At 37.4% G+C, this 14,586-nt stretch overlaps 1 protein-coding gene across 2 annotated transcripts; it reads left to right on the top strand.

Annotated features, from left to right (window-relative positions):
* Positions 1-2,935: 2,935 nt before the first annotated feature.
* Positions 2,936-8,138, top strand: LOC122973985 (caspase activity and apoptosis inhibitor 1). 2 transcript variants are annotated; one of them, XM_044341807.1, is made up of 6 exons: positions 2,936-3,099; positions 5,822-6,013; positions 6,904-6,988; positions 7,083-7,131; positions 7,242-7,309; positions 7,432-8,138. In XM_044341807.1, exons 1-6 carry the CDS (start codon positions 2,995-2,997, stop codon positions 7,923-7,925), a joined length of 993 nt encoding a protein of 330 aa, XP_044197742.1. In that variant the 5' UTR covers positions 2,936-2,994; the 3' UTR covers positions 7,926-8,138. The 2 variants fall into 2 exon arrangements, with proteins under 2 accessions (XP_044197742.1, XP_044197740.1); XM_044341805.1 differs by having other exon boundaries at positions 2,937-3,099; positions 5,819-6,013.
* Positions 8,139-14,586: the final 6,448 nt, after the last annotated feature.

Here is a 14,586-nt window from a genome sequence, read left to right as displayed (position 1 = left end):
TCTCTTCATTCAGTTTGTTTTCATTCAGTGTTTTGCCATCCACTTATATTCTTGCTTTTTGTTCTTTGTTTCATTTGAGGTGAGACATTCTCACAAGCTCCTCTAGCTTTTTAATCTCACTTTCACTAATTGAAACTTCACTTTCTGGGATTCATCATTTTACATGCATGATGCAACTACTGTACACAAATGAGAAAAATACCAACAAAAAAAGCTTTTAACTCTGCTATACATCTCTTGATTAGAAAAATATCCTCATTGGCAACAAAACCTTGATGTGGAATCAACAGAAACTCTTGCTCTTTTGAAGACAAAGCGAGAATGATAAAACAATTATTTCTATGAGTATCCTCTAATGTAAGAATGCAATAATGTGCTATTATGAGCAGAATTGTACAGTCTCAGAAATTACACACATGCACAGAAAAACATCCACAGTGTGGTTGCTTTTCTGATCCTTTTCATGGCTCCCAATTTCAATGTCCCCTTCAACAGCGTCAGCTCCATCATTGCCCTTTTAACGAGGTGATATCCAGACACATGGGAGCAGATGTTGCAAAGAAAACACACAGTGACATGATTGTGATCGATGTGCGCCTCCCACCATATCCACTGCATAATTTGGTGGATGGCATCAGGATAACAACCTGCATTATGTGGAGACAGCTGTCACCATGGCGCCCGGGCAGTCATTGTATTGGCTCCTGCCTTATTTCAGGCAGAGGCGGGGAAGCCAATTAGTGTTATTTACAGCTTGCTTGTGTCGTCACCACCTTGAAACCTGTGTCTCGCTCCGGCTAAAGAAAATGCATGGCTACCTGGGTGGTAATAGGACATGCTGAAGAGAGCAGCAGAGCTGTTTATTGGTGAGATTAGATGTAATTCTGCTCCAGATGGGAGATCATTTAAAGTTAATGTGAGCTTGTCCTTAAAGTTAAGTTCATGAACTTTTGTGGGGGATCTTAAGATTATGTCGCTTTCTACAGAAAGCCCTGCAAAATAATAATGAATTGTATGAATATGTGATATATAAATCTCATAGGCTGAAAGACTGAATGTGCATTGAAAAAATATACCCGTCAGGCCTCTGTTTTTGATGTGTCTTCAGTCTTAGGTATCATGTTTTGTGTTTATGTCGGAGGACATCATTTGATTTTGAGAACAGTCTTGGTGTCTTATTTCACTGTTAAAACATATTTTCAAATGTCCTCATTAATAGTGTAACATCTACAAACATGAATTATCTACAGGTATGTGTTATAATTATGCTACCCAGAATTCCTTTGCAAACTCCTTTGAAACAAACATACATTTCCAGTGTGGATGGTGCAGTCTGATTTAAAATATGAAGGAAAAAAATGATGAGCTGCAGCAGTAGGTTTGAAGGTTTTGCGGTAATGAATCTGATACACAGCATTTGATGAAATGGCGAGGCAGATGCAAACGCGGAGATGGCAAGAACGTGTGAAATACAAGAAGAGGACTTGTGATTGACTGTCACTAGTAATCCAAGCAAGCTTTTGAAGTGTAAAATGATGATGGGTTACGGTTTGAATGTATTTGCACTTCCATCATCAGCTTGAGAGGTCACAGGAACTGCACCTCTCAATATGAGGGAACGGTTCAGTCAGGCAGTTGTGCAGCTATAAGATTCACAGAGTATTATATAGCATCAGACTGACAGTCTCTGTGGCTGTGCCTGGATGGACAGAGGGTTGGTAGATTGAATGTAAGAACTTTCAGGCTACATTCACCTATAATGCTTTAATATGCTTATAGTTTACACCTGCAAGGCTTAATTTTAAAAGATGTCTTGCATATGAGGCAGAAGATAGGCTTCAAAAAAAGAAAAAAAGAACAAAGAACAAAACCAGCAACAACAACAAAAAAGGGTAATTTTAGTGATGTTTCTCCATCCAGACAATATTTGACCAGGGGCTGCATTCACAAAGTAGCAGCAAATGGTGCTGGCAATGACCATGAAATCAGCTTTATTTATTCATTTATTGTAGTTAGTGATTATTTAATGACAAACAAAATGTTGCCTTGAACATGTATTTTTGGTTTGATGAATAATTCTGACAGACAGCGGTTGTATTTCAAGTTCATCGGTGCTCCAAACTGCATTTTTCCAGTGTCCAAGTAAATCATTATCTCTGGTGATATTGTGTTGTTTTAATATTTTGGTACACTGATTGGATCCTTATTAACTCACCTGCCATCAAAATATACATTACAAAGTTCATTATTGTTGAAATTTTTCCAAAATCCTGATGCAGGGAGGTTACCTGCACCTTGTGAGCAGGACTCAGGAGTCCCTCTGGACCTCTAACTTCTCTCAGACTTTGGAACTACTTTTAGTGCTAAAACACAGTGCAAAAAGTCCAAAAGTTACTACACACACCCCTAATCAATTTAATTTACCAATTAATTAATTTCAAATTCAGTTAATTTGATATAATTAATGTAACTTAATGCAATTAATTAAGATTAAATTATTTTATTTTATTTAATCTAATGTAATATCATTTCATTTCTTTATTTGATTTAATCAAGTCAAGTCAATTTTATTTGTATAGAATCTTTCATACACAATGGCAGTTCAAGGTGCTTAACAGCAGCATGAAAGTAATTGATCAACAAGTTTAAATTATACAGAAATACAACAACCAAAAATGAACACCAAATCAAACACACACACACACACACACACACACACACACACACAAACACAAACACACACACACACACACACAGGGGGCAGTGATATGGACCTCTTTTTTTTTCTTTTTTCTCAAAAGTTCAATCTGAAATTTAGTTATGAACACCAGTGGCCTGCAGCATATTACTGACAGTGGGGGGCAGCATTACACCTTGCAGCATACAGCCTGCCGAAAATCCATTAGAAGAAGAATTTGTCGCCTACTAAAGACACATATTTCCTGCGACGCTCATATAAGTGTGCTGGCGAGTGAACAACTAACTTAGCTTAAAATGCTTAAAAAGAAGCCAAGTGGCACTGAAAAGAAAAGGAAACACTCACAATCTGAAGAACGGCACGACACTAGTAAACGCAGAAGCACTGAATCCAACTTGGAGGTGAGACAAACAAAAGTGGTGTCGAGCTCGTCTTTTGTTTAACAGTTTATCTGCTGTAGCAGCTGTAGTAATATTATAAACTCAGAAGTTGAATTCTCCAAACAATGACTTTGGATATTATTGCTTAACGGTAAACAAGTCATGACGATAAATTGGTCTTGAGGGACATTTTAGCTTTTGGTTGTTGCTGTTCATTCACTCGTTTGTAGCACCGGTGCTTTGGTTTCACGAGTAACCGTGCTAACTTGTGACTTTCGGCTTCGACTTATCTTACAACAAGAGGCGTTCACCTTAAAGTTACTTTTATAAGTGGAAAAACATAGATTAGCAGAGTATCTAGCGTCTTATGAGGAGTTTAACACTGTAATACAGGTTAATTGGTTGAATATGAGCCACTTTCCGAATGAGGGTAAGTTAACTGTATAAAATCCCAAGATAGGCTACGTTTTGTTTCCCATATTATGGGAAACGTTACGAGAGGTGAATGATTCTTGCTGCACGCAATTTATCTGACGTAAATGGTTAGCGTAGATAATATACACAGATGAGTATGTGTTTAAAATTGATTTAAGTAAAGTTGAAGGCTTTTAGGAGGAAATGCACATGAGTCACCAGTCAACACAGTCACTTGTTAAACCGGAACGCTGACGTTTCAACGTTTTAATACTAAAATTTGCTGTACCAGTGTGCCTGTTTATTTTTCTATTATATACAGACGAGTGACAACAAACTAAAGGAAAAACCTGAATGAATTAGTAGAGAAATATAATGAATGCAGATGCTTCCACATAGGTGCACTGCATGGTACAAATACACAATTAACATTCAGTCATAATCTGTGACATGTATAAAAAAAGCTGAGCAGGCCCAGATGATTCTGATTTTGTATCAAGATGGCAACAGGAAAAGATGTAAGTGACATTGGTCGACAGATTGGTATTTCAATAGGAACAATGACTAAAGTGACATCTGCATTTAGATCTATGAGAAAGACATCAGTAAATAGGTTTGGAAATTGTGGTCGACAGCGCACATTTGGTGACCGTGATGCTTGTGGATTAGTGTGATATGTAAAGAAAAACAGAAAGAGCAACTCTTCCTCAGGTGACTGAGAATGTCAATGCAGGATGTGATCAAACTATGTCAGCAAGAACAGGCTGTCGATAAGTACGTAGAGAGGGATATTATAGTAGGGTTGCAGTGTATGAACCCCTCATTAAAAAGATGAATGCATATCTTAGAGTTCAGTGGTACAAAAACCATAGACACTGGTCTACAGAGATATGGAAAAAAAGTGATATGGTCAGACGAGTCATCCTTCACCATATTCTCGACAAGTGAGTGAGTTCATGTGTGGCGTTCACCAAGAGAACAGTGCAGGCCTGAAAGCTTGTCCCCTACAGTGAGGGGATCTGGTGGCTCTGTTATGCTGTGGGGGGCATTTTGCTGACATGGTTTGGGTCCACCCCTCCCCTTACAGGGAACAAAACACCAAATGGAGGGAATATCTTTTGGAAGAATAGTGTTTATCCCTCCAGTAGAGTTCAGAGACTTGTAGAATCAATGCCAAGGCACAGTGAAGCTGTTGTTGAAGCACATGGTGGCCCAACACCTTACTAAGACTCTTTATGTTGGTTTTTCCCGTCTATACAGTTTTATTTCCTATTTGTGTCCCCCGCTATGCCACTGCACAGAAAACAAACAGACTCCAGCTTTGTCTTTTGTTATCCAAAAGGGTGTAATATTAAATATTATTACTGAAGTGATATTTACTGTAGCACAGATAATGTGGCTGTGTCTAAATTCAGGCTTTGGTCCAGTTGTCATTTACATTAAGTTGGCTGTTTTTTGTTTGTTTTTTTAGTGTTTAGCTTTGTGCATTAATGGTATCATGAAATTGCAATCAATTGACAACTCTTATTTTCAAAAATTTCTTTTGCTGCAAAGTCTGAAATGAAAGCTAATTTAAATTCATTTACACTTGGCACATCTAGCTAAAACTAATGCAGTCCAGTAAAAAAAAAACAGCCCCACAAGAAATCCTACCTTCATGAATGTATAATGGAACAATGCTATTTAATTGCATTGCCTCATACTGAGAGGTTTCTAAATTTAGTACCCTCCATTTATATTATTGAGAGTAGACTAAATATTAGAGACACCAATCAGTTATCAGTTTAACGTAATGTGGGCATAACTAATAAATTGGTGAGTATTTGTGTGTTTTTCAACCAGGACTGAGACTATTTTCCATTACATTAAATTTGGAATACATATTCTGTGTATTTTTGTTACATTGTGGAATTTGAGCACACAAAACAATAAAATTGCTTGGGTAATCACTTTTTGTGTACATTGATTTGATTTTAAATCTCTTTTAAAAACACTGTATTTGTTCAGATCATTTTCTCTGTATAGGTTGCAGCAAAGTTGATGATAATTTTGCCTTTATTCTCACAACACTTGCTGCATAAGAGTTTTAACACAACTTAAGGCCTATTACAATACCATGTGAGCCCTTTAAATAAACACAAAGATGTAAAAGTTTTTTGACATAGAACACAAGTCTACATATACATCAACAAACTGCAGAATCTTTGAAGTCCAAGCTTAATGCCAACAGAGTTCAAAACCTGTAAAGCCATTATATTGATTAGTATATTAACACTTTTCAAGCCCTCCCGACACTGTATCTGAGTAACATTTTGGTTTCCTAAAGCAGGAGTCCAAGGATGAGCTCGCTGACCCAGAGCTGGACAGGATTGGCAGTGACATTGAGGAAGGGGGACTGGACCTCAGCCTGCCATTCCAGCCCATCACTGCTTATGTCACTGACAAGAGGGAGATGCTGGAGCAGTGTTTCCGTGTGCTGGGGGAGAGGAAGCTGAGGAAGATGCTGCCTGATGAACTCAAGGTGACATTTAAGCATGTGGACTTAGTGTTATATACAGTAGCTGTGAACTCAGCTTCATAGTATGAAAGAAAATAAGACAGGTTGAATGTAAATATCAGTTTTGAATAACATTACCTCAGAGTGGTATAAAAGATGTCACACTTGTCTTAAACACAATTTTTTTCCATTCATAAAATTTCTTTTATGTAAAAACAAGTGATTTAAGAGCATTTGTCCACTAAAGGGAACAAGTTGGCTTTTTTCGTTTCACGACCATTGAAATCAAGCTTTGGATATTCACCCTGTACTTTTTGGTTTTATGGACCTTATTTTCGGCTTTGGCAAGTGTTGTCTTCTAAAATAACATGTTGGAAGACATATGACCATGGCCCTATTTTGCACTGTTGGTTATATTCCAACAGCACCAGCATTTGCTGAAAAAGCACCAACAACTTGAGCAATAGTGATCATATCATGAAAAGGTTTGTTCCATCTTTTTGTTGCCATTCACAGTAACATGGTGCACTTCATCTTATCATGCTGTTTTTCATTTTGGTGCAATTGATTTGAAAATCACCCTATCCAAATTTTACTTTTCCACAACACTGTACTTTTTTAAAACTCTGCTTACGGCTAGTTAGGATATACTGTAGCTACTGTTAGTCTTATTTTACATTTTGTGGTTTTAATTGCTGTTAGGATTCTTTTTTTTAGGAATGGCTAAGTCTGTTATGTACAGTAAAATTAAAAAGCAAATCCAAAGTTTTGTCAGCTAGTAAAAGTGAATAAAAGTGATTTGATACAGATTACAGATAATGAGATTGCTGCTGTTTGCTTGAGTGAAACTAAAGCAACTTGTTGTCAAAGAAATGTCCTCCACCTTTACTTTTTAATCACATTTTTCTTTACAGGACTGTTGTTTAGAGGAAATCAGAAAGCTGTGTTGGGAGCAACTGGAGCAGATCTCAGAGAAAAATGTTAAGCATATCCTGGCAGGTAAGACTTATTTTCACACCTGCTATTTCGACTGTGTGTGTGCTCAAACAATCGAGTGTCAGTATCAGTTCAAACTGTTGTTTATTGTGTCTAGGGGAAGAACTGCCATCTGGAAATTGCGATGAAAACACCTCAGAAAGCCAGTGAGTGAACAGTTTGCTCATTCAGGGTACAATTTCAGAGTGAAGTAGAGTGTGTTCTTTTCTTTTCTCATACTTTTATGTGTTTATTTCATTTTTTCCCCCCAATCAAGGCAAGACAATAATGTGGACTCTACATCTTGCCTCAAAGAAACTGCAAAAACCGAGGACCCAAAGCAAGGTAATTAATATGTAATGCGCAGAAAGAACATCCCCCAGGCATTCAATCAAAGTCTTCAAAGACAGAAAAAGCTATAAAAGAAACGTTTTACATTTTAAATGTCTGTGTAATTTTCTTCACAGAGGCTGGTGGTTCAGGCGAGGAGAGCGACGTTCTAAGCATAAATGCAGACACTTACGATAGTGACATAGAGGGACCCAAAGAGGAGCAGGCTGTCAAAGCTGAGGTCGGGGCAGTAAAAGTAGGGGACAACAGCAGGGAAAGAACAGACCCAGCTGTACACCCCGACCCAACAAATCCAGAGCCTCCCACAGACTCTAAACCAACAGAAGCAAAGAAAGACATCCAAAGTGACATAGACAAAAGTGTCAGTGAGATTTTAGCATTTTCCTCCACTTCAAGCAGAGAGGAAGCAAAAGAACAGAGCACACCACTGCTGTCTGCAGCCGTCAGTTCACCCGATCAAGGCGGACCTGTTTCAAGTTGTGCACCGGCAGCGTGTCAGCCGTCAATCCAGCAACTGGAGCTTCTGGAGTTGGAAATGAGGGCCAGGGCCATCAAGGCTCTGATGAAAGCAAGTGATGGGAAAAAAACACAAGCTACAAAAAACGTTTAACATGTTTTCATTATTTTTGTATTGTTTAATGGGTTCTATCCACTATATATAATTCAGATTACAGATGAAAGTTGTGGTTGAATCATATAAACCCTGATTTATAGTTCTCTGAATGTACCGTTCAGAACATATTGTGTTATTACTCCATATTGGAATGTTGTAAATATTTACTGCTAAATTAAACAAATCAAGGCCTGCCTTACATCAACTGAATGCATGTCTTCTGGCATGGATGAACATAATGGTCATTGCACATGTATTTTATTCTCTGGTCACTAGATGGCAGTGTTACTCTGCCATAATATATCCATGGTAACACGTGTAATCTGAGAAGGGGAGAGCAAGAGATGCTTTATTTGTTCGCATTACAGTCAAAATGGTCATGATCAGCATGAAAGTCAAGTTTTGTATCCAGTGATGTAATTTAGTAATGAGGTTAGGGCAAAAAATTGGTTCTGCGATGGTAGAGGTTCTCCCAGTCAGTGTTACAGCTCGCTGCAGACAATATTGTGTCTACAGGCAAAGATTTACAAGCCAAAGTAGGTGGCAGCAGTGTTGTACTGTCATTTAGAGACACTTGTAGCATTTCTTCAGTCGGCACATGTGAATTTGTCCGATGCATAGTAGAGCTACAACAATTAGTCAATCAAAAGAAAAAGAATCAACCATTTTGATAATTGAATAATCATTTAACTAATTTTTCAAGCACAAACACCAAACATTTTATGCTTCCTGGTTCTCGAATGTGAGAATTAATTGCTTTTCTTTCTTATATTATAGTAAATTGAATATTTTGAGGGTTTTGGACTGTTTATCAGACAAAAAAGGTATTTGAAGATGCCACCTTTGTTCTCTGGGATACTGTGATGTACATTTTTTTTTTACTGTTCTCTAGTGTTTTATAGACCAAACTATGAATCGATTCATCAAGAAAATACCGTCATATTAGTCAATAATGATACATAATGATAATTATTGTTAGTTGCAGTCCTAATGCATAGTATTAGTTACACTATGTACTGCCATCACTTTCACAGTTGCACCATCCCAATATTTAATCTGGTTTCTGACACCAGTGTAAAGGAACAAAAAGAAATCTTTCCCATTGCCTTACAGATAAAATGCAGAAAACTCCCAAAAAGAAATACATTGAAATAATTAGACCAACTGTCCTCACCTATATATCAGTATAAATAACCTGCCAGTTTTCTCTACCTGAGTAACTTCAAAATTTATCTTTGCTTCCTGTACTTCTATAGTGACTAGAATTAATAGCATCCTCTTGCATAATACTGTAATTTTTTTTTTTTTTTTTTACTATAATTTACTGCTTTGTTCCGGTATAAATTGTAAGGTTGCGGTGTGTGTGCAATTACATGCAGATGCAGAGCAAAACAGCTCTCTATCCCACAACCTCAAAGGAGACAATGAAAAGTACGATAAGACGCCAGTTGCCTCTTGGGTATTTGCATTTAAAAGGGTTATTTCATGGGAGGAATGAGGGTGGGAGGGTTAAATGCGTCATTCTCTGTGCATTTATGTGCAGGTATCTTTGTACTCATTGATGATCTCAAGAGGAAAATGTCCACTTTAGTAAAAAAAAGGGATACAAAGATTCTGAGTGCTGGCGGTCTTTGACTGGTGAGTATTTATCGGTGTAATTTGACTGCTATTAGAATGCCAATTATGATTTGGTGTGAGCAGATAAATGGCTTTTTAAGCAAACCTCAAAATGGGTAGGCTGAAAAATGGATTGATGGAGGCGAGACGATACTGTTTTGTTGAGAGAGTACTTTTCGAATTCAAATTACCCAATGAACCGTGTTAAAATATTAAGATATGATACTTGCTATTATGAAGGTCAAAAACAAGATTATCAAAAAAACTTATTGTGCTCACTACTTCATCTAGCTACTTAATGGCTACACCTGTCATTTCCCTCATTGTGACCTAGCCTTTGGATGCGATGTTAATTAGAGATGTAAAAAAACTACTGTTGTCCTCAAAAACTATTTAGGGATGGTTTTTCTCTCAACTTTATATTCAACTTGTACTGCATAACAATCTCTTGAAGCTTTAAGATTCAGAAACAATGAATATATGCCTTTTATTAAAGCTCACACTAGGTACTTTAGTACTTGATGTTCTGGAAGACTTTATATACGACACACTGTACTGTAGGATGTAGCGAGTTGGATGTTGGCTTTAGGCACAGTGGACTTTATACTCTGTTGAGTACTTCATCGGTGTCATGAAATACCAGTTCTCTATAATCCTGTAACCCCCCATCGTAAGATATCCCCATCAAACTTCTACTGCTGTGCTGTAAAGACAAATTTCCAGGAGAGACTAGGAAGTATGTAACATTTTATAGCATGGCTTGCAATTTGAATTAATGAAATGATAAATATCACTCTTACTGCATTGCAAGTTCTGTTGTTCAGTTTTGTTGTGTATATATAGACTCCTGTGTTGAATGTTGGGGAGCTGAAATGTCATTTTCATGTGACTGGTAGACATGGTAACTGTGACAGTGGCCCCCAAGGACAAAACACATATAATAGTGAAAACATTGGGAGGAACAAGCTCCAAGTCAAGACTTTCTGTAAATACCGAAACAAATACAAAAAGCAAAAGCACAAACATTAACAGAAAAACAGACAAAGCTGCAAATATCAAAAACATTGTAGTAGAAATTTGAAGCAAAAAAGACACTTGGGGGAGGGGAGCTACTGTATGAACCCTTTTTGGCAACTCTAGCTGCGTGACTTAAGGGATGGGGATGTCAGTTTGGCTTCATCTTTGGTCCAACACTTCCAGCCAGAATAAAATATTTTGCTAGTTACTAAGAGGATTACTGTTAAATACAGTGCAGACATGAATGGTGCTCACTGGATGAATGACTTTTCAACCAGTGCCACCAACAAGTGGTTGTAGTTAAAGATACAGTACCATAACAACTGATGACCCAATTCTCATCAGCATCAACTATACGTAAGCGTATTGAGAGAGTACTTGATATGCTAACATGCCAAACATTACATGCTAAATGTGTTCATGTTAACATGCTAACTTTAATGTTTTGAATTACACTCCAGTGGTTGAATGTTAGCACATTAATGCTAGAAAAAGCTCAAAGCACAGTTTCACCTAAGGGCACCCTGAGCCTGACAAGCACACTGAGGCTGACAAAGATCTGCTATCCTGATAAAATGAAACTTTTAGCTGAGATTAAGACACTAAAATGGTCACCGCTTAAAGGATAAACCTTCTGATTTACAGTAGGTGACCCTTTGCACCACCTTTAGGGCACACTTAAAATGTTCTGCCAGTGGTGAGAAACAAAGAATAGCAAAAAAATGTATTAATCAACCCAACAGTTTGTTGTCTAGTGTGCAATTAGCTTTATTACCTTGACCATTGGGAAAACATCACCTTCTTTGCTATTGCAGTCACAAACAGGTCTGTCACTACTCCCTATTTTTTTTCTGTAGCTGCACATTATTTTTGTTTGGGTATTGATATTTACAATATTTCTTCATTTTGAGACCATTTTCTCTTTTCTGTTGTATTTTCTCTCTTGTATGTGTTTTTTAGTGTTTGCAGTAATTCTGTATTTGGGGTGCATTGCGCTTAATGTCTGTGTTTTCACTGTGTTTTGTCCTTTGTGGCCACTGGAAAGTATGATAGAAGTAGCGGTTGACACGCTACTATGTTTGTGAAAAAGGTAACTTGCCAGTCTAATACAAGCCTCTAGATGTTACTGTGGTGCCACAGGGAAAAACCATAGGGGCAAAAAGGTATTTGAAAACGTAGATGTAATTTTAAAAGAACACATCCTGTTTGCATAAATAAAGTGATTCTCTTCAAATTTCCTCTGTGGCGTCTCTGTTCTTTTCTGCAGCAAGAAATTAAATTGAACTAACAGCTCATGCTGACAGGCAATAAATAGCTTAGCACCTCTGTATGACTAAATGAATTGATTTCCCCAAGCAATGACTCATCGGACACATTTCATTTTCTTCAAGTTTCAGACAGCATTTTTCTTATCAAGGTAAAAGAAGAGATATTCAATGTTCGGCATACTTTGTTTTGATTAAATATCCAGTTCTGTGATAGTGCTAATTTCTGTTGCACTGGCAGTAATCACGATGGCCATCTTAAAGACTGTAGAAAATGTAAGCTACATCTATGTGATGATTATATTTAAATGTGGAATTATAGATAGCATAAACTGTTCCTATATCTGTGTTCATTTCTTGCCTTAATGTTTCAGATTTCCTGGACCAGATGTATATAATTTGAATGGTAGCTCACTCTAGGCATATTGGTCCTGGAATAATGGATCCTTCTGTTCCCTGTTGAATCTTCTGTCAGCGAATGGAAAAGAATGACAATTATTGTAGTTTCATCACAGGTGTGCTGCACATCTGTTCACCATTCACTTCATTTGCAGGCGTAAATGCTTGGCTTTTTTCCTCAAAGAGGCATAAGCCTGGCAGAACCCTTTTTGAAAAATGTGTAGTGGGTTATTGTAAGTTTGGTGCCATTTGAAAGAGAAGAGCTCCCTTTTTTTTAGTCACACTCCAAAATCCCTGAAAGAGATTTGAACATTTGATATTCCACTCCAGTGTAGTATCTGCATTTTGAGAAAATTCTTCCCCTTCGCTGACTCTTCTGACATCTGACTTTCAGATTCCATGCATGCTCTCTTCACATGGGTCCCCCCCCCCCCCCACACTCCCTCAACTTCGGGGTCTGCATTCAAATGGTGCATTAATACCATCAAACAACCATTGAAATTCTGGCAAGGCGACCAGCAAGCCAATAAAGCAAAATGCTTTTGAAGGATATCGAGAGACATCAGGCAGGATGGATGACCTTGCACAATCAAATCAGCATAATCAAATGAAATATCACAATATTACATCAAAGCCAACTCCCACCGCGACAGCAACTGCAACATGATCAACAAGCTCAATCCTTGGGGTATCAGTGCTTTTTTTTTTTCAAAGAAATACTGTGGTTGATGGTCTGAAGTGTAGATATTTTACAACTAATGGAGTAGGCTTAGTGAAAATCTGTAATATTGTGTGGCTTTTAAATGTTCATGTAGTCTATGGTTAATCTCTAATCAGTAAACATGAATGATTCCTGCTGAAATGAGTATGAGTATGCAGACTGCAACCCTAATCTATAATGTTTGGCAAATATTTAGCACTCCTTTGAGGATTAAGGTTGATAGCATCCAAAATAATTATGTGAGGATCAGAATATTTTATTCCCTACATCAATAACGCAAAACGCTTAGAAGCTCATTTGGTCATAATAACTCTAAAAAAGGAGTTTTTCATCTCAAATGAAATATGCATTTTTTTGAAAACTTCTTTCACCACTCACATTGGAGACAAAACTTAAAGCAATATTACTGACATACTAACTTTCTTAAGCGACAATTGCATGTTGTGTTTGGTAACACACAATAAGGATGTATTTGTCTATATGTTCTTGCCATAAATGATCTAAAATTGACTAGTATCACATGCAAGGAATTTTGAAAATTTTATCTAAACTCAAAACTGCACAAAAATGTTTGCAGACAGGCACAAGTTTAAACATTTCTACATTATCACATCTTTGGGGAGTTAGCCAAGGTTGTCTGGTTACTGGGTTTGAATGTGTCAAAATACTGTACTGTTAGACTGGCATCTCTAGGATACACATTATTAACAAACCTCAATATACTGTAGTGGAGCTCACACTGATCCTAACTTACTACGGCAGAGAATATAAAGGTTTTTAAAGACCTAGAAATGGAGGGGGGGAGGATCGACTCTAAAGTCATTCCATATTCAGTTTCTTTAAGCTAATCACACTTTCTGTGAAGCTAAGCTTTAAACAGCTGCATGCTTATAGTCCCAGCTGTCCTATGAACAGCGATGGACCACCGAAGTGTCCCCCAGACAGATGATGGATCACAGCACACAGCTCTGGCAGGCTCACACTTTTATGATGCTAGGTGAAGACTACACCATTTGTGCTGGGCTTGGAAGACATTGGACTGTCAAATCCTGGTGGGGTGCCATTTATTTATTTTTATTTGGATGATTTATTTCCCACAGAAGCACAAAAGGACTGTACCAAGTAAATTACTTTTGTCAAAGTTGTGATAAAACTGTCAAATTGCTTCCCACCACCAGCTGGCAAGCAATTGTATTACATAAGTAATTGTCAAAAGGAATGTCAAGAGAGGAGTATATTGCTCGGTGAGTTTCTGTCTCTCTTTCCATCAGGGTTTTACGTTCCTTGCCTTAGTTTAATGGCCTTGCTGTGTGTTTTAACTACATTGCAGTATGTAATTCTCTGGGGTAGAACCATACTGTAGATACAAGACTCAAAATGAATCTGAGCTCTTTTGTTTTTTCATTTTATTTTAAGACTGATTTAGACTGGTTGGAATATGCGTCTTTTAAGGTTTCTGATTGATAATACCAGTCTCAGTTTTGCCTTATTTTTATAGTTCACAATAACAAGTAAGGCAAGTGTCATTTTCAGTTTTGACTGATAGCTGATAACTTTTATGAGCTTCTGTAGAGTTCAACATCCTTCAGATTCCTATAAGTTCTAAAGTTATGGAAGATAATAAGTCAGACATATGAAG

This window comes from Thunnus albacares, chromosome 22, assembly GCF_914725855.1.
Source record: "Thunnus albacares chromosome 22, fThuAlb1.1, whole genome shotgun sequence".
Classification (NCBI taxonomy): Eukaryota; Metazoa; Chordata; class Actinopteri; order Scombriformes; family Scombridae; genus Thunnus; species Thunnus albacares.
The sequence above is the reverse complement of the archived record's forward strand: the minus strand, read 5'-3'. Positions and strand labels throughout refer to the sequence as shown.

Coding starts and splice junctions, on each gene's coding strand:
- LOC122973985 (XM_044341805.1), top strand. CDS start 2,995: ATGCTTAAAAAGAAGCCAAGTGGCACTGAAAAGAAAAGGAAACACTCA. Junction 6,989..7,082: donor TGTTAAGCATATCCTGGCAG/GTAAGACTTATT, acceptor TATTGTGTCTAG/GGGAAGAACTGCCATCTGGA. Junction 7,310..7,431: donor AACCGAGGACCCAAAGCAAG/GTAATTAATATG, acceptor TTTTCTTCACAG/AGGCTGGTGGTTCAGGCGAG.